The sequence below is a fragment of the Manis javanica genome, chromosome 1, assembly GCF_040802235.1.
Source record: "Manis javanica isolate MJ-LG chromosome 1, MJ_LKY, whole genome shotgun sequence".
In the NCBI taxonomy this organism is placed as follows: domain Eukaryota; kingdom Metazoa; phylum Chordata; class Mammalia; order Pholidota; family Manidae; genus Manis; species Manis javanica.
Window position 1 is genome coordinate 53,210,275 of NC_133156.1, and position 26,045 is coordinate 53,236,319.

Genomic DNA, 26,045 nt, shown 5'->3' on the forward strand with positions numbered 1-26,045 from the left:
TCTGGGCTTGGTCATTCTGTAAAATGGGCTAAGGTGTTCTTCCTGGGATGAGTTATGGTGTGCTCTGCTCCAGCTGCATAGGGCCCAGGTCCCTTTGCTCTCCATTAAATGCCCAGCACCTGGAACAGTGTCTAGCACATAGGTTCAAGGAGGTGAGGTTGGGACCTCTGGGCAAGTGACTTCTGTCTTTTAAGTGAGACCCAGATTCCTACCTCGGTTTTCCTGGGACTGGTTATTTGTTCACAGGCACGTCATCAACCCCTCCAGGCTTCAGTCTTCTAAACTTTAAAATATGACCTCCTTTTTTGGGTTATTGAAGATTACATGAGACAATCTCAGAAAATGCCTAACAGGGGATCCAGCACGGGTTTATTATTATCTGTTTGCTCAGGGAATGTCTATGCCTGCATCTCAAGACCAGTCGGCAACTGCCTGCCTCTCTGAAATTCAGTTTCTGGAGCGCCGCAAGCTAAAAGAAGCACGCAGGCGGGTTCAGCGCACTCTATTTAATGGGAAGGGGATTCTCGTTTCTTACAGCAACAGGTAAAAACATAAATACGGGTGGGTGGGCGTCGGCAAGGCAGCAACTGCCCGGGCGCCGGGCCCAGGCTCAGGGAAAGGCGGCCAGATCTTGGGCCCAGAGCGCCCGGGCTCCCAGGCCTAACTGGCCGGTTGGGGATGCCCGTGGGCGCCCGGAGGACACTCCGGGAGCGACCGCTAAGGCACCAGGCTGCGGGATCACTCACCGCAAACTGCATGAACTCGTCCAGAAACTCTCCCGCTCATGGGGAAAAAGGCTCTCGGGGAAAAAGACTCATGGGGCGGAAAAAGCTCCAAGGCCTCTGGGAGACCGAATGTGAAATCCGAGGACGCAGAGACGAGTCGGGAGCCCTCCCTCTTCCCGAAATTCAATGCCCCTCTCTGGAGGTGGGAGCGACCAGGGGCGCCCGAGGCAGGTCCCTTCCCTACCAGGCTCGGATGCCATGCAGCGTGGATACTCCCGAGCTGCCCTGCGGAATCCCGGGGCTCTGCACCGCGTTCAAGTCCCCGACGCCGAAGTTCACGAAGTTGTTGTTGGTAGCGGCGGTGGCCGACTGGGCGGGGGGCGGCCCGGCCGGGTAAGCAGCTGCGCAGCTGTAGCCGGGGCTGCAGGCCGCGCCGCCGTAACCCGGGTAGGCTGGGTAGGCGTTATAGCCGTAGGCGTTCAGGCCCACGCCGTAGGCTGGCGCGTAGGGCGCCGAGTCCCCTAGGCACGGCTTGCCGTCGCGCACCAGCACGGGTACTGCGATCCTTCGGGCCGGCGGCGGCGGCGGCGGGGGCAGCCCCACCAGCTCCAGAGTCTGGTCCTGCCGCTGCCGCTTGCACTTGTAGCGCCGGTTCTGGAACCAGATCTTGACCTGAGTGGACGTAAGCTTCAGCACGCTGGCCAGCTGGTCGCGCTCGGGGGCCGACAGGTACCGCTGCTGCTTGAAGCGCCGCTCCAGCTCGTAGACTTGCGCCTGCGAGAAGAGCACGCGCGGCTTCCTCCGCCGTCGAGCCCGGGGTCGCTCCGCACTGTCCGCCTCCGGCTTCTCCAGATCGACCGCCTTCTGTAGGGCGCACAGCTCTGAGGGGGACAAAGAGGCAGACAGACGCTCGGGCAGGTCAGAGTGGCCCAACCCGCGGAGCCCCCACCGGTTAATTGGCCCTAGTGAGTGCCACCCGTCCTGTCTGGAGTGCCCAGGTTGGCTACCGCGCGCTCTGCCGAGGGCACCGGGCACCACGAATGGCTCTGTTTCCGCCTGACAGTCAACATTGGTTGAAAGTCTACCCTGGGCCAGACACAGCTGTAGGTACTGGAGACCAAACAGGAGAGGTCTCTGCCCTCGAGTGCTTCGCATTCTGGTGAGGGAGATAGACAGTGACTTAAGAATTCAGGTTGTAAAGAAAGTAAAACCAGATGATGCGCTGGAGGGAATTAGATTAGGGCTGCTTTGATTTGAACAGTTAACTGAGGGGAGACCGAGGCCTCACCATAGGGTCAGTCATATTGTCTGAAAATTATGAAACCGAAGAAACTTAAGGTAAGGAAGTGTTGATTTGGTGATCGAAGGCTCACGCGCGGCCCCTGAGGGTTTTTGCAGCGCCCAAGAAGCAGCGAGCTGGAATTGGTTTCGAATTGGTAGAGATCAATTCAGCCCGCCTTGCCTACCGGCAGCTGTTCCCGGGGCCTTCCCTCTGCTGCTAGACAAACTTTACTAGGCTAGAAAGATCTTTTCTGGGCTCAGTAGCCCATCGCCCTGCGCCCGTGGCCTCCCCGGCTTTGCCTGAACCCGGCGTTGGGCTACGGTCTCCACAACGCACCCCTTTTCCGCGGACCAGTCAGCCTCCCTTGCCCCCCCTTCCCGGACCCTGGGATGGCATGCTTGGCGATCGGCCACTTTTCCCGGTCATCTCCACTGCACAGCGCCTTTAGTCGCGCGGCATTTTCTTTTTCCAACCTCTCGGCCCTGTCTGCGTCTGGAAATTGTGCTTGAAACATAAAGCTGCTAACTCAGATTCCCGAGAATCGGCAGTATCTCATTTTTAAATCAAGACCCTTCTTCCCGAAGATTCCACTCTCCTAGCACAAAGGAGGGGAGGGCCCCAGAAACCCGGTTTCTGAACTCAGCTCCAGTTATGCGCACAATCATGTCTGGGTGCAGGATTTTAATTCTGTTTAGCGGCTTTAGTCAATTCCTCAGAAAGACTTTTAAATCCAAAAGATATATCTTTTAAACCCTGATATAGAGATTATATCTTTCTTCATGTTCTGTCTACCACAAACCGATCGCTCAGCTTGGTAACAGATCCAGGAGCAGGGCTGCTGCCGCCTGGGGCTTTGTTAGGCCTCAAAAAATATTTTTTTCCTTTTGTCTCTTGCTTGCGATCATCGCAATGCAGCATTCCTTTAAAACTCCGATTGGACGCGAGGCGCGGGGGGCCTGGCGATAGCCTCGCTTCTGAGCACCCACCCAGGCACTCGCGTCTCCTCCACTTCGGCCGGAGTTTCTTGGCGGCGGCTGGGGACGAGAGCTACCTCAGAGGGGAGATGGGGCTTGTTTCCTCCTCACCTTTCTTATCTGCTCGAGGGTCCTTGGCAGGGTCGGGGTCGCCATAGACACGGGGATAGAAGGCGGGGGCGCCTGTGAAGGCAGGCGGGCACTTGGCGGGCGAGGGCGCGGGGCCCAGCTCTGCGCGCAGCTCTGGGAGGGCGGGCGCCGCGGCCTCCTGTCCCGCGTAGGCCTCGGGCTTGAAGGCGGCCAGCATGCAGGAGGCGGGCGCCAGGGTGGCCTCCAGGCGCGCGGAGAGCTCCCCGGCTGCCAGGCTGCGCTGCTGCTGCTCCAGGTTCAGGATGTCTTTGACGGAGAATGGCGTGGGCGTGAGCGCAGGGCTAGGGAACATGGTGGCAGCGCGCGTCTCACAGCGCCAGGTGGGCTGCAGAGAGCGGCGCTGCCCACGGCCCTTGGCAGCCTCCCTGCATGGTGTCCGCCGCCGGCCTGCGCACCCGCCTTCCTGCTCGGGATGTGGCCGGGAGTCAGGTAATGCGGAGCACAAGGGACAGGAGAGGCGGGACCAGACAGGAGGAGGGGGACTCAGCCTGCCATTGGGCCTGGGGCCGCGATGACAGGAGCGATGAGCAGTTTCGTGTCACCTAATATAGTCATACGGCTCAAAAAAAAAAAAATCCTGCTTAGCTTTTTAAAGGGGCCGCGAGACATTTGGAAGGCTTTCCTTCTACTCCTGCAGCCTGAGATTTCGCTGTGGTATTAGCCTGAAAACCCCACCAAGACTTATTCACAGGAAAGGACCAGATGTTTCTCCAAATCAGGCTTCTGGGCGGGGCTGGGTTCATCTGGGATTTGAAGAAATGCCTCAGCACCTAAAGCAGAATGATAGAGTGAGGGTGGAAGGCAGGAGAGGGGAGTCATTTCAAGGAATCTTAGAGGCATTGTTATTGAAACCCTGTCTGACTGGGAAGAGACCATATCAGGAGAGAAGCATGGGGGAGAGGGTTTGCTCTGGGGTGATGGCAGGAAGGGGAGATTATGGACAATTTTTGAGTTATGTTTGGCTTGACTTACAAGGCCAGTCATGCCTCAGTGGTCCCCCCTTCCCCAGAAGACCAGATCCTGGAGGCAAAGATGTGTGATTGTGAATTGGGAGGTGGCCACCTATACTAGTGCAAGTTGTATATACACAACTCCAGGGGGCGCCAGTGGCTGCCAGTCTACCTTCAAAGATAATGACCCCACCTTTAATAATGAAACAAATCCAGAATCCCAGCTAGTAAGCTCAGGTTCCCAGAAGAGAGCTGTCTTCTAGGGCACCAGAGCTCCCAGCGGCCTAGTTTCTCCTGTTCTGGAGCCCACCATTTGACCTTCCTTCTTCCCTACTCTCCTTGCCTAGTAGCAAGACCCCCAGGCCTCTGCAGCCCCAGGGCCTAAGGCCCCAGCTCCAGTTAGCTCTCCGGCAGGCGGGGCTCCTCTCAGCTCCGCAGGTCAGGATTTCCCTGAGGTCTCTGGGCCATTTCCTAGTGGGGCGCCCAAGTGGCTGCAGCAGCGGCTTGGCTAGGGGCATGGGTGAAGGGCAGGGCAGGCAGGGTGTTAATTTTTAGCCCAGAATCAGTGAAGTAGGAGTGAAAGCTGCCCAGCTAGATCCAGCGCGCGCCCGCCTCATCCCTCTGGGTTCCTTAGCAGATCTGATGAAAATTTCGGGCCTTCCCCTAACCTCTAGAACACTGCAGAAAGGCCCTCTAATTTGTATACAGTTTCAGGGAGGATCTTGGGGCAGGTAGAATGGCCCCAGGTTATGGTCACAGCCTTACCCTATCTGTACGGTGAGTCTTGTCATCGGAAAAACATCGATTTCCCACGACCAAAGCGTGCTCAGGGAGAGGCGCAGTTGGGGCGCGCGGATTTACTGAGAACGGAGTCTTGAAGGGCTCGGCTGCTTGCGGAGGGCCAATTGGGGACTTGGGAAGAAGCGCTATAAGTAGGAGAAAGGCGCTCAGGGCCAAAGGCTTGTCCTTAGCTTGGACACGGCTCTGGCCCAAGACTCCAGAATGCGAGCGCAAGGCTCCGAGGACACTCACAAACCACGGGGACAAGGTGGTGTCTGTCCAGAACGTGAACCTTAGGCTGCTCAAGCGGGACGGTGAGCCGTCGGGCTGCGCAGTCGGGAGGAGCGCGAGTGGAGTCAAACACAGGCCTAACACTGGAACCTTACAGCCCATCATCGAGCCCACACTCCCAGAGTCTGTGGCCTCCAGGCTAGGGCGAAGTAGTGCGGAGTCCGCACGGCGGTCCCGGAGTCTCGGAGCACTAGACACAGGCTTCCAAGCGCCGGCCGCCAGTATCAGACCCCGGCCTCCGCGGCGCAATCTCGCTTTGAGTTTCGAACCAGGGGCCACGCAAGGTTGTGAGATTGTTCGCTTGGTTTCCGAAGAAATGCCTCTTTACAAATGTGGGGGGCTCTCAAGACCCAGGAACCTTTCGTACCCGCTGCCTCCCAACGACCCAACCGGGCTTCTGCCCCGACGGATCTTCAGATCAGGATCAGTGGACTCTCTTCGGTCCCTCCTTACCACGGATTTTGGCCAATGTTACAATTATTGCCCTCAAATAACCTAGCTTGGGGGCCCACCTTGCCTCTGAAGATTTTTTTTTGTGGGGGGAGTGGGAAAGGATGCCTATCGCTAAGGCGGTGACGTCTGGCAAACGAGCCACATCCGATTCAATTAAACGTCTAGCTGAAAAGACCTCGGAGCGCGGGGGTCCTGGGAGCTCTGTTAAGTGAATGGGCTGGCCGGGCGGCTCGCGATGACAGTTTGAAAGATTAGTGTGAGCCGACGCCTGAAATATTACCGTTTAATGGGGGACATCGAGGCTGCATCCGGGATCTCTGTTTGTAGTTGTGTATGTGTGTGTGTTGGGGTGGGGTGGGGGTGTTGTTTTAAGAGAGAGTTCTAGAGGAAGAAAAAAAACCCCGGCATTTTCTCTGCAAATCTAGGCGTGTTTTATCACCTATTTTCGGGCATGGGGGTTCCCAGGGCTGACAGACCTGTGGGTCAGGTGTCAAGAAAAGGGGAGGAAAGAAAACCCTCCCTATTTGGACACAATCAGTGACTTCTCCACCCCCTATGATAATCCGGTAATAATTTCTCTTGACTCTAAAACAGGCCTTGGCGTTGCGGGAGAGCGGAAACCCGGCCAAAAACGGATAAATACGTGCAAAATCGAAATTGGGGCGACCTATGCTGTTCCCGCAGAGAAATGTCCAAGAGTAATTTCTAACTTTTCTTTGCAGTCCTCACTGAGTGAGTAACAACCTTTTGTTTTCTTTAAATGCAAGTTGCAATGATTGGGGGTGGGGCGGGACGAAACTTGATTCTCCAGCCTCACTAGGGACGCATCTTCCTTCCCAAGGGCGGCTGACCCAACCTGGCCGCCTCTCTAAGCCGTACTTTTGCCAAACTAGCAGCACAAACAAACAGTCTTCAGCCTAGAGAAAGGCAGAGAGAGAGACAAAAGGAGGCCCAGAGGAGAGAGAGAAAAATCTATCCTTCTATTTCTTTGCCTTTTAAAGGGTTGGTGCTTTAAGATGAGGCAAATTCCAGATGACTCCAGCGCATTATGGGCACATAAAATATTATTAATTGAAAAGCGATCGGCGCGGCCTGAGCCGGCCCCCCTTTCCTGCAATCAGCAGGGCCGGCCGCAAAAGGTATATATGATTAATTGAAAGATAAGCTGGAACTATCACCGGGAATGTCATTAATGCGCCAGGGAGACGTCCATTGGAGACAGGCGGTGTTATCCGCGGCTTTATCTTCAACAACGCCTCGCTCTCGGCCTGCGCCGGGGAAACAGATGGGGGTTTCTGTCTGAGACGCTCGCCCCATGTTTATATTTTGGGAAGAATCGCAACTCGTGGGAGTCCCCGGCGGGCCCCCTGATAAATGAACATTAGCACTTTTTCGGACTACTGTATCAACAAAAGGGCTGCGGCGCGGCAATAATTGGCGAGAAAGCAAACAGAGGGCCGAGAGCTCGCCTCTGCATTTCGTCCGGCTGATGGATGAGCAGCGGCGGCTGCGGGCCCGGCTCCCGGCCCTCGCCCCGGCTCCCCGGCCGGGCCGCGGGGCCCCTCCGCAGTCCTGGCTTCCTTCCGAGCTCAGGGCTGGGGGTGGGGAGAGACTCTGAGGGCTGCTCCCCGGCCCTTGGCTCCTGAAGAGTCCGGGCGGCCTCCGCGGCACCGCGTTTTCCCCGTTCGGGGACTCGCCTTATTCAGGTAGCTAAGCGGTACCGAATCCTCCTCTTGGCTCCGATTCTTGAGCGCCCTTGGGTGAGCCACATGCTCTCGCATATGCCATCGCTGATCTGCTTATCTCCACTGCTCCGCTCAGAGAGGGTGAAGTGTTCAAGGTCACACAGATGGGAAGTGGCAATGTCAGGATTGGAACATAGGACTGGCTAAAGAGTAGTGAAATTAAAAAAAAATGTTATTGCAAGTTGCTGCCTCCTAGAGTCATACCAAATGGAAAGGAAGCAAGACACTACCCCACCCCCCATACACACCTCTTGCAGCTAGAGAAGGCATGTTGGGTTCCCCAAAACCTTCATGGATAAGGGGGGCATCCTGCATAAAGTTAGTTTGAGAGAAAGGAGAAATTTAAGATCACTCTTTTATCTTCCTTCATCTCCACCTCCACCTCTTCTCCCTCTTCTTCCTCCATCTCCTCCTTCCTCTCTCCTTTTGGTAACAGCTCTGTTGAAATATAATTGATGTAATTCACATATCATACAATTCATCTATTTAAAATATACAATTCAATGATTTTCAGTATATTCACAGAGTTGTGCAGCCATCACACAATTAATTTCAGGATATTTTCATCACCCCCCAAAAGAGACCAGTAGGCTTTAGCCTTCATTCCCAGCCCTCTCCCCTATCTCCCACTTCCCCAGCTCTAGACAATCACTAATCAATATACCTGTCTTTACAGACTTGCCTGTTCTGGACATTTCATACAAATGAAATCATGTAACATGTGGCCTTCTGTGCCTGGCTTCTTTCACTAGGGTAATGTTTTCAGGGTTCATCCACGTTGTATCACGAATCAGTACTTTGTTTCTGGTTGGAATGATTTTTCTGTTATATGGATATACCACATTTCATTCTATATTTATCAGTTGATGGACATTGGGTTGTTTCCATTTTTGGCTATTATGAATAATCCCCAGCCCATTTTACCCTAAACTCTGAACCTTTAGGGGCCTAAGGAGGACTCTTCTCTCCCCTCCCTCCATAGTTAACCCACTGTCCTCTGCAGGCTAGCTTCACGGGCACGTGCTGTCACACAGATCCTGAGTATAGCAGGCTCCATGCCCTACTGTTGCTGTCTTGAAATTACTGATAATATTTGGAACAAGAGGCTCCACAGTTTTGATTTTACACTGAGCCCCACAGTTATGTAGCTGGTCCTGTTTTCTGGGCAGTTTGAGTAGAACCCTAGAAACAGCATCTTCTTGTTTCCATGGCCCCTGTAATTTGTCTGGCTTTTTGGCTTCCTTTGCCCCAGGGTCTAGCCCCTCTAAACACCTGAGACAGACAAAAAGTCCCTGATCTGCCTTTAGGGCTGTCTATCCAAAGTTGCTCTGCCATAGGAAAGGCGTGGGGCCCACAGAAGGGAGCAGCTGAGTGCAGATCCACCTGTCTGGAGGATATTGTGTGTGTATATCTAAGAGTGTAAGAGTGTGTGTGTGCACGGGAAAGGCTATACTAGTAGGCCAGAACTTCTACCCAGCCTCCAAGTGGTTCCATAGCCTAGTCATTATTTGAGAGTTGGCCTAATTTCCTGCATCCCTTCACCCACATTGACTGGGTGTCCACTGAGTTGCACAGCCCATGACACACAGACCCTGAAGGAAACAGAGTTGTACCAGAAAGAGTAATGGCCTATGAGCCTATACAGGATTCTGGTTCTGCCTTTCTCACTGATTGGCTGACCCTGAGCACATCCTTTTCCCTGGCTGATCACCAGTTTCATATTTGTCCCCTTGGTGGCATTAGATGTACCTAAGTTTCCTTCTCAGCTGTGCTTTTCTGGGAAACATCCTAAGATGTTACTTGGACTCACCTGGGCAGTAGGGAAGTGTGAGGAGACTGTTTAATCTACAAAGTGAAAGTGGTCAAGAATGGGAAATAAGGTCCTTGCCAGTTGTGAGATTATGCTGTTTGGGGGGATGTGGTCTATACAGCAGTACACATTCAAAATAAAGTTAAAGTGATGTTAGGGAAGTAGAAATGGATTATTCTTATGCCAAACACATTCAATTCCAGATAGATTAAAAATTAAAACTAAGAAATGAAAATAAAAGTGCCATAGATGATTAAGATAATTTTGGAGTATTTGTATATTTGGGAGGATAGATGAGGAGAATTAAAGACCTAGAAAAAATATAAGATGAATAACATAAATCTGATGGCATAAAAATAAACTTCTGCACAACAAAAAATTACCCTTAGTATGAGAAAAGAGAAAACAACATATAGGTTAAATGCTAGAAATAATGACAACAAAATCGGATTTCAACAATATGGAAAGAGTTCCTATAAATCAATAAGGAAACAACCCAAGAAAACAATTGAAAAATTGATGAAGAGTAACAGAACCTTGTTAGTAAAAGGAAAGAATAAAAAAAGAAGGAAAGAAAACAAAGGAAAAGATAAAGCACAAAGATGCAAATGTTTTCATTTACTAGTTGGCAAAGATAAAAAAATTTGATAATTACTCTGCCTAGTCACTTTTTTACATTGTTAATTAGAAGTGTAAATTAGTAGAATGAATCTCTTTTTGAAAGGAGAGTAATTTGATGCTATCAAAATTAAAAATGCATAAGCTCTTTGAACAAGTATTTCTGATACTAGGACTCTATTCTATAGGTATATGCATTCAAGAAAAGTATTTTCATTGCGGTTTTTAATTTTTAAGGAATCAAAACATTGGGAAAAACCAATATATCTATCTTAGGGGACTGGTTAAAAAAAATTATGTTCCCCAATAGAACAGACTACTAGCAGCCACATGAAAGAATTGGTTACATTTATTTGTATCTTTATGGATACACTTTGAAATACATTAAATATCAAGCCAAGTTGCAGAATTTGTGTTTTAAATATGGGCATATGTACGTATATATGGTTCTTTGGATTTCTTTTTTTTTTTAAGGATAAAATGGTAATGAAAGCTTCTGGGGCAGAGAACTGGGGGAGGGGGATCAGGAATAAAACACGTTGCTTTCCACAGTACATTTGTTTAGAACAATTTCCTCCTTTTTTTCTTTATTTACCACATGCATATACTGCCTTAAAGGGATTTTTAAAAACCACAATCAAGATAAACCCCAAATGTAGTAAATAAAGTTATGCATTTATAGAGGGGAAAGAGAACTCTTGGTGGAAATACCTAGGCCAGAATCCTCTGTGGTACCTATTTAAAATGCACATTTCTGGGCCCCACTCTCATCTTGCAGTTTATGAATAAAAGGTGTGCACAGTTTGAGAGGGCAGCCAAGGGGCAATCCAGTGAAATCTCCTAAAGGAGACTGGAGCTAAGCCATCAGTAAGAAGTCTGAGTAGAATGGTCAGCGGAGCCTCAAAGAGGAGGGAGTGGGGTGGCTTTTATCCAGCACTATCCAGGAACAGGACCTCAGTGGTCCTGGTTGCCACCCAGCAAATTTGCCCTCATGATTTTCCCGACTTGTGCTTTAGTCTCAGGGTCAGACCCAAGTCTTAGGGTCACTGGGAATTCAGCTCACATTAATCTGTGCTCTGGCTTGCTTCTGGAAGGTACTGTAGTTCTGAGTGGGGCAGCAGATTCAGGATGGCCATCCAGCTTTGCAACCCCACCCAGGCCCTGTCCCCAGGCCAGCAGAGGAGTCTGGCATTTCCTAGTTTTCCTGGCCCTTAGCCTCAACCCACTGTCCATCTGTCTCTTGAGGGCCAATCTCCAAAAAGCTCTCTGAAATAGCTCGGAATCTGAACCAGATCTGGAATCTGTCCTAACCAGGCGAAAGTATCCCCTATCTAACAGGGGATAAATGGAGATTTTTCATATCTGGTTCTCCCCCAACTGAGGTAGGACCCTTGCAGCCACTGGTTCCAGACTGCCCGCCCCTTGGGATGGTGGACCAGGCAGCGCCCTGAAGCTCTGGGTCCACAGAGGTGGCGCAACCTCGAGCGTCCCTTACCACTAGTGCCCCTCCCACTTGCTTTGCCTTTGGGTGGCCGCTTCCACCTCCCGGCCTCTCCAGCGCACCGGGTCTGGCCTTCTCAGGGGAGCGTGTCGTTGTGGGCAGTCACGTCTTTGCTCCAAGCGGGATAGGTCGCTGCTAGCGGGAGCGAGGGCGCAGTTCCCCCCTCCGCTTCTGTGGCTTTGTGTCGCTTGCTCCTGTGGCCGGCTTGCCTCTAGGGGTCCTCAAGATGACAGCCACCCACCCCACATGTAAGCACTGGAATAGATTTGGATCCCCATTTTCAGTTGTTATGTTAAACATGTGAGCAAAAAACAAATAAAACAGATCTGAACATTAAAGATACTTCCCCTTCCAAAATATTTTCTGGGCTTGGACAGCGTGCACCTTTTCTTATCCCTACAAGGGGTGTGCAAGCATCTTTTGTTCCTCCTTTTGTTAGTTTCCTTAATAATTGTTTTAGAGTCACATCACAGAATAATCTAATTATATATTTTGAATAAATAATACACCAAAAAGCCAAACGACAAAAACCAAACGCATAACAGAACATACACTGTAAAGCGTCCACCACTCTCCCCCAGTCACCTAACTCCCTTCCCTAAAGGCAAAGTACTGGGTCTGTTTACTTTTTAAATTAACTCTAGTGAGGCATAATATACCTAGAACAGAACGAACAGAGTGTCAGTGTACAGTTCTGTGTCTTGACGTCGACAAGCCCCTGTAAGGACCACCACAATCAGGACAGGAAACATTTGTGTCACCTCAAATGGTTTTCTTCCGCCCCTTCCCAGCTGATTCCCACATTCATCAAGGCTGTCACGGCTTTTTACAAACATGTTTTTCTAGAAACATTTTCTGCAAATCTAAGTAGTATTATACGTGATTATTATTATTATTTCTAAGAGCAACTACGTTTGGTGGCCTCCTTTGCATTTTGCCGTTCCAGTTTTTGCTGATATCTTTTGTAAGTCACTTGCTTTGGGGGGTATGTTTCTAAATCGAATTTATCCTGAGTCAGTAGATATGACCTCTTTAAAACTCGTTAGGGTTTGCCAGATGCGAGGGAGTCGCTTTCAAACTTCCGTTGTCGTTTCATGTTAATTTGGTGCTTGCGCCGAGAGGCGGAGGGAACCGGGACGTGCCACAGTCCGTCAGGATCCCGTTGCTGAAAGGCACAGCTGGAAAAATCTGGTGAATTCGACTTACATAATCAATAATTAAGAATGCGAATACTATTTTATAAGGCCGGCCCACGGCTGCTCTGCAAGGTGCAACTCCGGCAGTGGACGCTTTGGAAGAGCCCGCGGCGTGGCGTAAGGTTTGGGAGAAGCCGAGCTGGGCGGACTGGCCGCCTGTTTTGCCTGAGGCGTGGGGGGACTGGCGGGGCCTAGAGCAGTGCTGTGGCCCTGGCTTCCTGGAGAGACGATGAGTCTCGCCAAGATCTGTGCGGCCTCCTTGACTGGGGCTGACCTTCAGGCTGCGGCCCCCGGAGCTTCCACCTGCGTTGCTGCGGCCTGGTCGCTGTTGAATTAAAGCGGATTATTCAGCGGGTGACTGACCCTCACTAGGGCCGCCACTCCTTTCGTGGCATCTTCCTTTCTCTCCTTATCTTCCAACCTGCTCTGCGGAAACGCTGCAGTTTACCCGGCCAAGGCGGAGCGCATCGCCAGTGTGTAGACGGCAAATTGTTGCGCAGGAGAGCCATTCGAATCTGCATTCGGTTCAATTAGTATTTATTTAGAAGCCTTCCCCGCGGCAAGGCGTAGGGCCCGCGGAGGCCGACAAGCTTCAGGATCACGGAGCAAATTCAGTGTCAGCAGCCGGATATCGCGGAGGGCATTCTGCGCTCCCTACAAATTGGGCAAATGCGGGAACTCACACTTGAAATGAGCGCACTATAAAGGGTTGTGTTGACACATCCCCATACTTTAGTGTACACATGACAGTTGTAGGCATTCAGCCCCTGAAAAGGAGCACAATGGAGCATTCACATGTACATCATCACATTCAATACATCCGTGAATGCATTCCACAATTTATTTTCCGTGTAATCTGTGGAATACACTCACAGCGACCATAACCCGCTTTGAATGTGTTTACTGGTGCACTTTAAATATGCTGAAACGACATGGGTACGCATATGTATACCTTAAGTGCACAGTCACTTTCGTGTGTGTAAGTGCACGTGGTCAAAACAATTTAAAAGGATACAGATCGTCCTGTGAAGTGTCCCTTACTCCCCTCTCCGCTCCTGCTGACCTCACACATTTGGCGCACACACATTTGTGCACTCTGCGTGGTAATTGTGTCTGCTCTCCCTGCACCCTAATTGGGCGTCGCCTGCGCAGACCCTCCGATTTGTGTGGAGGGCTGCCGCCTTGTATCTCTAGGTAGGGAACATCTTTTGTCTCTCGGCAAGAAGCTTTCCTCCGGGAAAGATAAAGTAATCGATAGGGTCTTTTAAATAGCTCCGCGTTTCCTGTCGAGAGAGGAGTATCAGCGTGCGCACCAAATCTGCTCTGGTATGTCACCTTATCTCCCGTTCCCGCTGTTGTCCCCAAACGCCGCCTGTCAAGGGAGACGCCACCCGCATTAGGACCCAGACTGGGGCCCTTCCGCTCGGGGTCACGCGCCGCGCCCTCGACTAGGCTCTGCCGGCCCCTTCGGGGGTCCGGGAGGGTGGGAAGAAGAGGCGGGGGCCTAGAACTCCGCACCGGGCTGGAGAGGAAACTAACTAACAGGCCGAAATCCACCGTCCTGGGAGGGTTTTGGGTGAACTCAGGGAGATGCTTTTCTTTTTTTTCCTCCTACCATGAAAATAATGGATCTGGTCTGGAGGCTAGTTGAGAGCAGCGCTTTGGCGGGTATGTGGGTAAAACCGTGCTTGCCAAAGTCCGGAGGAAAACCAAGGTTATCACTTGGCGTGCGTGAGTTGCCTGGGCCGCAAGGAGCGCCTGCCAGGGGCGAGGTTAGCTTTGGCATTGCGGTAAAGTGAGGTTTCACCAATTTCCAGGTGACTTGTGCTGGGGAGAGGAAGGGGCCATAACGGCCGACAGGGTGCCCAACAGGGGCTTTGGATCCTGCCACCCTCCTAGTCTCTGGCGGCTTAATCTGCCCAGCCGGCAGCAGTTGGAGAAGGAGCTGATTTCAGCTGGCTTGGAGGGCAGGGCGCAGCCACCGGAGGCTGGCCTGCCTGCCTTAGCAAAGACCCTGTGGCTGACCTTAGGTTTACCTTCCCGTGGCGGACCCTCCTTGGAGATCTGCAGGCCAGTTGAGCTTAAGTGTGTTTCTAGGTGTGGCAACCCGGAGGCCCTGGGTCTCCTGCAATGCCTAAGCACTGTTACCCACATTTCCTTTTTCTCTTTCTATAGTTGACTCTTGAACAACCACGGAGTTAGGGGTGCAGAGCCCTGGTGCAGTCGAAAGTCCCCACATAGTTTTCACCTCCCCAAACACTTCAACTACTAATAGCCTACTGCTGACTGGAAGCCTTACTGAGAACATACAGTCGATTAACACATATTTTGTAAGTTCTATGTATTTATACCTTATTCTTCTAATAAAGCTAGAGGAATGAAACTGTTCAAGTTGTCACAAATTTCCAAAAGTCTTCCAATATATTGAAAAAAATCCGCATATAAGTGAAACTGCATCTCAAACCAGTGTTGTTCAAGTGTCAACTGTATATTCAAAGTTGGCTGTATCCAGCTTTTTTTTTCTTGCGACAAATAATCCAAATAACAATAAATAACAAAAACTTCCAATCCCAGTCTTCTTTGTGCCTCATACGTACACACACAACCACAGATCGCCTAGATAATGTAGGATTCAGCCTCTCTATTTCCAGCCTCACGATGATCCACAAGGCTCCCTTCTTCTGGGAAGCTGGAGGGAGAAATTACTTCTTGGCTTCAGTACAGACTTGCTCCCTACCGACTTGCCCAGGATCATCAGGATTACTCCAACTGCTGAGAGAGGACCACACACTGAAAGACAGCCCGGGGAAAGGCAGCCCTGGGAAAATTTGGGTTCTTATTTATCAGGATTTATTTATCCAAACAGAAATTACTGTGGAGAGATTAAGTAGGGGAAAACATCACCTTTCTTCCTCATGGGAAGGAGGAAACTTTTCTGATTTTTCATCTCATCCTTTAATGCCCTGGTCTAGGCCTTCCTACTCTCTGTGGGCCTTCCTGTATCATCTCAGCTTAATTAAAATAAAAACCCACAACTCTTGGGTTAGATGTTATCAATAACCAAAGTCTGGTGGTCGTGGAGGGGACACCTTAGCCATAGTTTCTTGTAAGGTGGACTGTGTGTACCATGTGCTGTGTTGAACTAGCAGAATGGGGACTGGACTCCACCATACCATCTCTATACCATCTCTGTACCAATGGCCAAATGCCTTCCATCTCCTGGCCATTTGAGTTACCTAGATGATCTGGTTATTCAGCCTTGGGTAAACATGGAAATGGCTCTCTAGGTTGGAGAGAGCTGCTCTCCCCTCTCCTTCAGGGCGGGGCCTTCCTCTGAATGAAAACTTCAGTAGCAAGAGCGCAGAGGGCACTGCTTCTTTTTTTCTAACATAATAGGTAGGGTGTGATGGGGAAGTTGGGACATTTAGAATTGAGAGTGGTAAGAAGAGCCAAGGATGGGATCAGGTGCGGACCCCCAGTACAGTGCCCTATCCCTAGGGGTGGCAGTCATCGCCTAGAGGCTCTAAGCCCTTTTCTTATGGGGGAAGCCATACTGCCTGTACATTAGACATGGCACCAGGCAGTATTGGGAGCAGGTCTCAGCCACTTACAGATCCTGAGCTTGGCTGTGGCTCTGAGAGACACTTGGGGTAAGAAAGTGAGCTTTGCTTGTTCCTGTAACAAATCCTGGGCTCACCTAAGCCTTTGACCCAGTCCAGCGGAGCACTCACTGAACAAGAGTCTGTGACTTTGCAGCCTTCCTAGTTTGGCAGAACTTTTTATTACAGCATAGCATGGAAGTGCACAAAATAAAAGTGGCCAAACAGCCCTATGAATTTTCACAGACTCAACACAACAGTGCAACTAGTACCCCGTTCAATTAGTGCCTCACTCCTACCCCCCTTTTAGAGTCCAGTCATAACCCTGCCTTTCCCAGGAGCTGGGATTTCTGCAGCTCTGGAAGAGCCATGCTTCTCTCGAAATATGAGTGAAACATGAGTATACTTTTGTATATCTTCTGAAAAACAATTTGCGAATTCTCACTTTAAGAATCTTTGCAAATATGTAAGGTGAAAACACTATATAATACTAATTTTTTAGTTATTTTGATTATTTTCAAATGTTTGTGATTCATTTGTATTTTTTCAAATGTATCATGTTTGCATCTTCTATTTGTCTATTGAGATCTAGTTTTTTCTTATTGATTTCTATGTGCTCTTTATCTTAGTAACCTTTTGCTATTTTATTTCATGCCTCAAATATTTTTCCATTTGTCTTTCTGAAACCTTCATTTTTATTTTAGGGCACCTGATAGTAATGTATGAAGGAGATACTCAAACATGGGTGGAATTTTGTATCCCAATTAGGACTGGCCATGCGCCAATGGCAGAGTGAAGACTGGGCACATCAGGGCCCCAGCCCACCATGGCAGCTGCCCGAGGCAGTGGGAATTCCAAAGGACAACGGCCATGCTTACTCTGGCCTACTGGAGCATGAAGAGCCCCTAAATAGCTAACATTAGAGATTGGCAGAGCCTGGACGGCTGCCTTCCTTGAAATTTCCATCCTAGGCCCCAGGACTGCTGAAGATGGGATGGAGGTAGGAGTATCTATGGCTACTCTCAGGGGAGAAGGAAATTTGGAGTAGGTCAACCAACAGAAAGTGGTGAGGAAAGAAAGTTTGTAGAATTTGGGCTGGGGGAATTTGGCAAGCATCCAGAACAAAAGAAGGCATCCTCAACCAGAGGCAGTGTGTCTTGTGGGTGGAGATTTGGACTCAGGCTCTGGAGTAGGGCTGCTTGAATCGTTCCACCTCCCTGAACCTCAGTGACCTTATCTGTAAAATGGGGGATAATACTCATACTTCCTCACAGGATTATTGTGTGGGAATTAAACAAGATAGTGTTGTAAAACATAACCATAGATTCTTTGACACTCCTCCCACTGAGAGGTGTGTGTGTGTGTCTATGTCCTTGCCTCTGAATTTGAGCAGTTAGCCACTGCTTGGACCAATACAGCCTATAAAGTACACACAGTGTCAACATGTGACTTCTGTAGGTCAGAAAAAGCCATGTAGCTTCTTTTCTACCCACTGGGACACTTGCTCTTGGAGCCATGAAGTATCACAGAAGAAGTCTGACCACCCTGAGGCCACCATGCTGTGAGAAAGCTCAAGTCACATGAAGAGGCTACCTGCAGGCATGACAGTTGACAGTTCCAGCTGAACCAGCCTTCTAGTCATTCCAGCTTAGGTGCCAGGGCTAAGTGACAAAGTCTGCGATGATTCCAGCACCTAGCTTGTCCACAGCTTTTCACAGTTGAGACCTCAGACTTAGTGGAGACAAGCCATCCCTGCTGTGCCCTGTCTGAATTCCTGACCCACAGAATCAATGAACATAATTAAATGGTTGTTTTCATATTATGAAACTTTGGGATGGTTTGTAACACAGCAGTAGATAACCAGAACATTGTTCAAGCAAAATGGCTTGGCATACTGTTTGCTTGCAGGCAGGTGCTTGATAAACAGTGGCTTTTAGTAGTAGTATTGGTAACAGAGTTGTCCCACTGTGGAGAGCCAATGGCTGTTAAGGGAGAAAAAAAACCTAGAGAAGCCTGCTATAGTCAAGTCGGTCCAGGCTATCTCCAGCCTTCGCCCCGACTGGGTGCTGGCTCCCCTTCCCCCCACCTCTGGAGTTGGAAACTGCCAATAGCCACAAAAGTTGGTAGTCTGAGGGCCTTACATTTTCCTCTGTGTGCACCCTTATTTCCTTAAAAGAAAAATTTCTAGGGTGGTATTGACAAGGGTTATAGGCCAGGCTGGAGGAATGTGGGAGTAGGAGTAGAGATGTGAGAAGGCATTTTGTTGCCTGAACTATAAAACCATAATAACAGAGTAACTATAATAATAATAGCAGCCCCTGGCCTCTGTGCACTGCTTTTCAGTTTGGTAAGTGCTTGTCTTCCTACACATTGCCTTGCCCTCGGGCAGAGAATATATTCTTAGCACACTTCTAGGCAGGTTGTGGGTGTGCAGCAAGTGCTTGTGGATTGATAAATATGAGACACATGGCGCAGTGGCTTTACAGCAAGTCTGGCCTCTGCGGGCAATGCCCCCTGCACAGAAAGGGTTTTTTTTTTTGTGGCTGGGATTCAGACTTTCAGCGGGCCTTGTTCAAGTCCACCTGCTTGTCTCTCCCTCCCCAGGCACTCACGGGGAGGAGGAGGGCCAACTAAGGGACGTTACATCTGGGAGCTCCGACCCGCAGATGGGAAAGCCTTGAATGTAGCGAACATTGCAGAATCTGAAGGAGCAGCGGAACTGTCCTTTCACTTTTCTCTGGAGATGCGGTCCCGCAGGGCAGCGCCCTCGGGGTTCGTGGAGCACTGGGCCTGGGACCGTGTTCCAGTCTTCTCGGTTTCCACAGCGAGCGCCGTCCAGCTCTCAGATCTAAGAGGCTTCTGCTTCCTCTGCAGAGCGGCACGAACGGGCGCTTCCGCAGCTGCCAGCACCTCTGGACAGAGCACCCCGGACCACGCCGCGCTCCGGGATTCCGGGCCCCCACGCTGGGCCTGTTGCCCCGGGGAGGCTGCCCGCCGCTGGGGTCCGCGCCCGCCTGCTCTGCCCTCCGCTTTGCTGCCTCCCCGCTGGCTGCTTTTCCCAGAGATCCGCAGGAGAGAGGGAGTGAGACTGGAAAAGACAAGAGACTGAGAGAGAAGAGCGAGAAATAGAGTGGTGGGGGGGAGAGGGAGAGGGAGAGAGGGGACGGGGGAGGGAAGGAGAGAGGGGGGAAGCCTGGAAGACTGGGAAAGGAGAGAGAGTGGGAGAGAGAGAGAGAGAGAGAGAGAGATGGGGGTGGAGAGGGAGCCATCGGGGAAAGAGGGGGAAGTGCCCGCCCCCCGGGCGGTGTGGCTGTGGAGAAGCAACGCTGCTCGAGCCCTCCTGCCCCCTCCTTCTCTCTCTCATCCGCAAGGAGACTGACAGCGGCCAGGTGTGAGGGAAGGAGAATGTGCATCAGATTATTAAAGGACATGTAGCTTTCATGAAAACGTTCATCTGCTTGTTTAACTTTGTGAGAGGGGCTTTCTTTTAATCAGCTAAATGTGGCGGAGTCGGGGTGAAGTGCGCAGTAAATCATTCTGTGTCGGAGAGAGCACTGTGGGAAGCGGAGGAAGAGCACCAGAGAAGGGGTCCGCTGGCTAGTCTGGCTCTTACTAGCTCTGTGAGCCCACCAGACCTCCTGCAATTGTGACAGCAGGAAGAGTAACAAACGCGAGCGTCTGGGCATTTCGGCAGGTCGTGAAAATGGTGAAAATGGACCGTGATCCTCGCATACACTGCTGAGCTCAAGACCAAACACAGGAGTGAAGGCCGGCAAATGTCATTTCTCCCTCCAACCCCCTCTCTTAACCCTCCGAGCCTCCTGTCCTTTTTTGTAAACTGGGGATAATCACTCCTGCCAACCTCACTGGCTGCTGAGATGTTAGGACTCAGTGCATACAAAACGTGTTATACACATGTAAACAATAGTTTTTCACTACTGAGAAAATGCCTTTGAAGGAATCGCACCCTCCGCACCTTTAAACAGTTTATTGCACCTTTGGTTTATTTAAAACAAGGAAGAAAAAACATAAATAACAAAACCAAAACCAAATAGATACAAGATCTCACTTTGAGGGAAAAGCTTCCACCCAGATGTCCCAATGTCACCTCAGGGATGGTGGCTACAGAAACACCGTTTGCAGTCCTGCGATAGGAGTAGGCACGGAGGGCGGGCTGGCCCACCAGCCTGGGCTTTCTGATTTGGAGGGTTAGAAACAGGGTTAATTAACCCTGGACAAAGTCTTTACAAGGGATGGCCTGTTTTTAGTTGTGAGGTCTGTAAGCATCATTCAGTAAATACTGTGAAAGAAAGATAGTCTTTCTCTGAGGTGGGACGGGGGAGTTCTGAGTGTTTGGATTTCCTGTACTCTTGTCAGTTTTTGTCAGCACAATTCTAGAGGGAATCAGATTCTAGCCAGGAATCAGGCAGCATAAAGTTAGACCAGAATGATATCCCTTTGCATCTCAGTGGGGTTTAGGAATCTCCTGGAGTTCTTGTTTATTGCAGATTCTCAGGCTCCACCTCAGAAATTCCTATTTTTGTAGGGCCCAGGAGTCTGCATCCCTCAGGCTATTTTGATGACACTGTTTTTCCTGTTTGCACTTTGACAAAGCTTCAATCTGAGTATTTGAGAGCACTGTCCTGTGCCCCTGAGGTGACAGACTCCTCGTGGAGGCACCATGGCCTCCTGAGTCTAGATGGGGGAGCGAGGCAGCCCTCAGCACGCTTGTTTTGAGTTGCTGGGCAGGCGAGGGCAGCCGCCCTGCCAGCTGACCAGCCCCTGGTGGGGATCAAACTAAAAAGAAAAAGGCAAACACTCTTTGGCTGATGAACTGATTTGAATGCTGTGTTTCCTTACAGCTCATTTACAGATGTATTTTCACAGCTCATGTTCTGGGTGTCTATTTTTAAAAATTTCAGGTTCTTATTGTCTTGCAAAATTACGTAAGTAGTGAGTATATTCTTTATTGCAAAAATTTCAGATTCTATACCAATCACTACATTTACCAAATTCCACTTCTTTCCCCTGAGATAATTCGTGTTATCTGGTGTGTGTCCTGCAAGCCCTGAGCTGTTCAATAATATCCATAGCCATAAGTCACAGTGGCAACTGAGCCCTTGAAATGTGGCTAGGAAGAATTGAGATTGTTGTAAGTATAATTTGGGGGAGTAAGCACCAAAATATCTCATTAATAGTCTTTTATATTGATTTAAATAACATTTCAAATACATTGGGTTACATAAATAAATTTCACTTTGTAAAAACATGGATACTAGAAAAATCTAAATTATGCACGTGGTTTGTGTTATACGATTAGACAGTATTGTTCTAGACCTTTCTCAATGCATTTTTATACATATATCTCTACGTCTACATGTACAATTACAAAGAAAAGATAACTGGGGCCATTCATTTGCATTGATCAACTGTTTGCTTTCTTCCCTTACCAATGTGCCTTGGAGATTTGTTTCATGTCAGTACATATAGATTCACTTTTTTCTTTTGGATTGGTGCTTAGTAGTCCATGTTGATAAGCCTTGATTCATTAGATCATTTCCTATTGATGGGCATTTGGCTTGTTTTCATGTTTTCCTTGTTATAAACCTTGAACATCACTGCCCTTTGGCTTTTTAAAAAAATTGAAATGTATTTTATATCTTTGGCTTTGTAAAATCCCCACATCTCTTGGCTTGCAGAGTTACCTGGGGTTTTCCAGGTTGCTACTAAAAAGCATAGGTGGTGACTGGGCCAAAGGTAGAGTTGACTGTATAGTCTACTGTCCAAATGGGGACTTTTGAGAGTGGAAGGCAGTGGTATCAGTAATGATTCTGGGACAGCAGGAGGTACCAACGGGGACTGTCCCGGGAAGAGCAGGACATTGGTCACCAGAGCCATAGCGGGAGTCCCAGGGTATGTCTTAATAATGGATTACTTTACAAGATGAGGCTCAGAAGCCGGTCTAAACCCTTCTATCAAATAAATGCTGGACTCTAGTCTCAAGTTCCACCCTTCCTTCTGTCTGAAGTCTGTGGACATTGGGGCTATCTTCTGAGGCTACAGGTGGGGAATGGACCAAAACCTTGAAAGAGGAAACTCAGTGAAGGCAGAGGCCCTGACTCACATAAATTCTCACTACAGTAGATGGTAGACAAGTCAGCAGAGGTTTTGCGGAGGTTGATTTCATTCTTGACCACTGCTTCCTAACTCAGGGACAGTCTGAGCTGCTGTGACCTCGAGGTGAAACACCCCAGATCTTGTTACTGGTTCCTTCAGGAAACCTCCCCTCTCTTCCCGCCCTCCTTCCTGTGACTAATTTCTGAAATCTCTGTAACCGAGAAGTATTGGATGAGATTTCCCACTCTGGGAGGGCTGTGGGTGCCGGACTGGGGCGGGGGCTGGGGGTGGGTGAGGGTAAGACTCCTGTGTGCATCACATGCCATCCCTCAAGAGCAGAAGCAGAGGCCTCTAGATTGGGTAGCAGCAGCTGGTGGGGTGTTGGGATAATCTTGCTGATGACTGGGTAGATAGGAACCTCTTGTGTCAGTGGATTCCAGAAAGCAACGTGCTCCTTGATGAAAAGGCCATGGGCATTGTCTTGTGGATCTGCCTGGCCTGGCTTTGACAGTTCTCAGCTGCTCCATAAATCTCCTATCAGTTCCATCTGGCCAAAAAGATGTCATCACTGTTTTCTCATAGCGATGAAGAGTTAAAGGTCAATAATGAAACAGCTCTACCACTACTTTTCAAACCGAGGAAGATGAACTGAGATTTTCCAGTGGAAGGGAAAATTAGTGTTATGGTGGACTGTTTATGCTATAGTGATGGTTTATATTCATATATTAGAGATGATTACAACAAGGATGATGATGGTTTAGGTATTATTGAATACGCTGGGCACCCAAATACTTAATACATAGGAAACTTGGAATCTAAAAGTTGGAAGGAACATTAGCAGTCATCCAGGTTCAATTCTCAAAGTTTTGTTTTACAGCAATGGAGCCCCTATTGCAAATGATCTGTTGGTGCAGCATCCCAATTTACAAAACAGAAGGACTGGATGTTGGGGAGTTCTGTCATTGTGGAAATTCTTGTTTGGAAACCATTGTGTTTAAATTCTCTATTGAGTCCCCAAATCCCCATTGTAGCAGCCTGAATATTTGCTTGCTAATGTCCAATCTTCTGCTGGCATAACTCCAGTGAGAGCCGCTTACCACCTTGGGAAGTTGCCTCTAACTATGCTAAGATCAGGCCAATGGTCAGAAAGACTTACTTTAATGCAAGTAAAGTAATCTTACCTCTACCTCTTCCAAATCTGTGGTCCCCCAGAAGGCTCCAGAAGCCTGTTAATATCCCCCCTGGAGATGCTGAATATCTCAGCCTGCTGAGGCTTTTTATCCTAAACAAGAACTGAGTCCTTTTGTTGGACTACACAGTTTGTCAGGGATCTAGTAACTCAGACTGAATGGATGCTATAAGAGGCCAGTGGAAGTCACACATCTCCCACCAGGTCCCAGCTGGCTCTCAGTGGGAGGGTTCCTAGAGGGGAGGAGGGAGATCCTCTGAGTCTCACTCCCTGTTCTTACAGTGACTCTTCCAGCCTGAGGCTTCCCTGGTGCACTGGGACAGCCTTGGGCTTCATCATTGTCCTGCACAGTCTCTCAGCTCTGGTGCCAGGTTACAAGCTATCTCAGTGTTTAGAATGAATAAACGCAAAAACAAAAATGAAACAAAAACAAACTAGAGGCATGGTCATCAGAAGGACCTCAGGGGTTTTGCCTTAAGGCTAGAGAGCATGGTGGTGTTGGAAGACATATTTTTATTGCCTTCTACATGTTCAGTTGGCAGTCATCAGTGGTGGTTTAGTACGATTTTACTTCTGGATCAATGATGGAAATTTAAGTTCTGGGCTAGGATAAAAAATTCTGAGTTGGCTCCACTAGTATTTTGTGTGTGGGTTTTTTTTTTTTAGCTTTTGAAGAAAACATTTATTAATGTTAATATTAACATCTTTTTTCTGCTAGTATTTTTAATAGCAGAAACAAAACCCAAAGAGTCCCCTGGTTCCTCCCCTCCAGCTCCTGAGGAGGGCTGGCTATCTTCTTGGCTGGTTTCGGCTGTCCTGTGCTTCCTTCCCTGCCCTGCCCTGCACACTCTGTTGGGCAATAGCTGCCACTCAGGTTCCTGTTCACATTTGACGGCTGACACATTACTGTTGCGAGTGTGAGGTCTCTACCGACTGAACTCCATTACTAAAGATGGAATTTGGTCCTCAGGTGAATGCCCAGAGTCCCAGGGAGAGGGCAGAGTTGGGGAGAGATGTTTTAGCCTTCGCCAACATTCAAGCCAGTGTCCTGGACATGTATAGGTGTCTGATCTTGTTGCTTACTTTAGACTGGTGGTTCTTAAACTTGGTAACTAATAGGGTATTGTAGAAATGACTGTGTAGGACTTCTCATGCTATGTCTTAAAAGACATTGTGACTTTCTGCTTGATCTTTTTTGGATCATTTGCTTTGGGGAAAACTAGCTGCCATATTATGAGGACACTCAGCCCTGTGGTTTATGTGGCAGGTAACTAAGACCTCTTGCCAACAGCCAGCTTGAATTTTCCATGTGAACAATCTTGAAAGTTTATCTTCTAGCTTCAGCAAAGCCTTCAGATGACTGCAAATGATTTCAGTTTCATGACAGACTGCAAGCTAGAACAACCCAGCTAAGCTGTTCCTGTATTCCTGACCCATAGAAACTGTATGAGTTAGAGGTCATTGTTTTTTTGAGATGCCAAGATGTGGGACAAATTTGTTACGCAGCAGTAGCTAACGAGTATGCCAGCTGTCATAATGGAGAGTTGCCCTGCATTAGCTGACTGCTGTTTAGCTTGCATAAGAGCAGAAGCTTGCTTTCAAGTGAGAGTTTGCTTATCACCCAGTGCTTTAAGTGACAGAATAATCTCTAGATCCATGATCACTTGACCACTGCTGCTGCATGATTTTGAGAATCCCCTGAACTCAAGTGATCTGGCTCCAACCTGACCATCTAGTCTCATCTCCCAGAAACTTCTCATGCAACACACATTCTAGCCCTACTGATTATTAAAACTGTTACTAATTATACATATATTAATATTAATAAAACTACCTTTTATTGCATACTCACAGTATGCTATGCCCATTCTCATTTAATTCTCAGGGCAGCCCTATGAAGAATATACTAGTATTAATTCCATTTTATTCAGATCAGGAAACTATTTTTGAAAAGTTTACAGAGTTAGGGTCCAAGACAGAATTTGAACTTGAGCATGCCCGACTTCAGAGACTGAGTTTCTTGGACACTCTGTTTTTTATTGCTTCTCTGTCTTTGCTCACATGGTTCCTTCTTTGAGTGTTCTCTTTCTCCTTGTCCAGCAGGTGAACACCTACTTATATTTCCAGAACTAGCTCAAATATCACCTCCCCTGTGATACATTCCCTGACATGCATATTTCTCAAAGGCCTGTTCACCGATGCACAAGCTGGGGATGCAGCACAGAAACTGAATCGAACAAAAACCAAAAGCACAAAGAAGTCCCTACATTTAAGAAGCTAGTATTTTGGTGGAAGAAGATGAATAAACCAATTCAAACAGATAAATAAGATCATATTAGAGGAAGAGCGTACTGATGTGCTGGTGGGTTGGCGTTGGAGGATAAAGGAAAGAGAAGAACAGAGTATGACACCTCAGTACTTCAGTGCCTGCCTTGGTTTAGGGTGACTAGCATCATTTCCTGAGGGTGGGGGATGGATTTCTCAGTCATCTTTTATTTCTTTTATTTCCTAGAATCTGGTAAGCATAATTGCTTTAAAGCCTTTGATAACTTCAACATCTAGAGCTTCTGTGGGTCTGTTTCTATTGTTCGTTGGTTTTTCTTTTTCTTTCTTAAAATACTGCTTTGTACCCTTTGTGCCATATTATTTTTTGTTGAGTTTGGGC

General features: G+C 48.8%; 1 protein-coding gene and 1 long non-coding RNA gene across 2 annotated transcripts in view; one reads left to right on the forward strand and one right to left on the reverse strand.

The window, feature by feature from the left end:
- Nucleotides 1–491: 491 nt before the first annotated feature.
- On the reverse strand, nucleotides 492–3,599 carry NKX2-5 (NK2 homeobox 5). The gene is made up of 2 exons (XM_017658252.3): nucleotides 3,093–3,599; nucleotides 492–1,606 (listed from the first exon to the last, which is right to left on the reverse strand). Exons 1-2 carry the CDS (start codon nucleotides 3,421–3,423, stop codon nucleotides 966–968), a joined length of 972 nt encoding a protein of 323 aa, XP_017513741.3. The 5' UTR covers nucleotides 3,424–3,599; the 3' UTR covers nucleotides 492–965.
- A 1,031-nt stretch (nucleotides 3,600–4,630) lies between these two features.
- Nucleotides 4,631–26,045, forward strand: part of LOC118967802 (uncharacterized) — a 292,079-nt gene continuing 270,664 nt past the window's right edge. The window contains exons 1-2 of the long non-coding RNA XR_005055032.2: nucleotides 4,631–5,936; nucleotides 6,200–6,337. This is a non-coding gene — a long non-coding RNA (uncharacterized lncRNA). The remainder of the gene's footprint in view (nucleotides 5,937–6,199; nucleotides 6,338–26,045) is intronic.